The 844-nt window shown below is 22.5% G+C and overlaps 1 protein-coding gene across 1 annotated transcript; it reads right to left on the reverse strand.

Annotated features, from left to right (window-relative positions):
- Window positions 1-663, reverse strand: PGSY75_0012500A (merozoite surface protein; the record flags this gene model as incomplete). Its single annotated transcript, XM_018783263.1, has 1 exon — window positions 1-663. A coding segment is annotated over one exon (663 nt), but the record flags the coding sequence as incomplete, so codon positions are not given.
- Window positions 664-844: the final 181 nt, after the last annotated feature.

Below are 844 nucleotides of genomic sequence, written 5' to 3' on the forward strand. Positions count from 1 at the left end.
TCTATTGTTTGCTATTGGTACTTGAGGTCTAGAAGGTCTTCCTTGTTCTGCATCTTGAGGTACATTTCCAGGTGGGGATGTAGTTGAAGATTCTGATCTATCAGCACTAGATACAATAGAAGGTGATACAGCTGTTTCTGCAGATTTTTCGTTTTGATTGGAAAGAGGCGATGTTAAAAAATTAACAATTCCTGAAGTAAACGAGCTAAAAAATCCTCCATACTTCAATTTTTGGTCTTCTAATTGATATCGTTCATTTTTGTAATTATCATTTGTAGGTTGTGTATGTTTTGATTTATTCTCAGTATCAACAGATATACCATTATTGTATACATTATTATCTGCACTTGCTTGAACATCATCTGAATTATCAATTATAATATTTTTTGTCACATTTGTTTTTAATGAATTATTACTATTTTTCTCCCCTTCATTATTATATATATTTAAAATGTCATTCTGTTTTTCTATACTTTCTGAAGTTTCCAATTGAGTTTTAATATTATCATTTTTATTTTCTATATTTTTGTCATTTATTGAAGAACCATTTCTTACATTCTTTTGTTTCTCTTTTTTAATTTTCTTACTTATAGTATTGCTTTGAAATAAAGAGAAATTTAATATTAGAAAAATATAAAATATAATATTCAAAAACTTATTCATCGTTTATTATTTATTTATTTTTTATAAAAAACAAATTATAAGTATGAAGATAAATAAAAATATACGTAAATATTTTAATATGTGAATATTTATTATAAAAATTTAATAATATAATTCTAAAAATAAGAAAAGAAATATTGAAAAAAAAAAAAAATTAAAATTATTTTCTTTAAATTATAAA

Source organism: Plasmodium gaboni (genome assembly GCF_001602025.1).
Source record: "Plasmodium gaboni strain SY75 chromosome Unknown, whole genome shotgun sequence".
In the NCBI taxonomy this organism is placed as follows: domain Eukaryota; phylum Apicomplexa; class Aconoidasida; order Haemosporida; family Plasmodiidae; genus Plasmodium; species Plasmodium gaboni.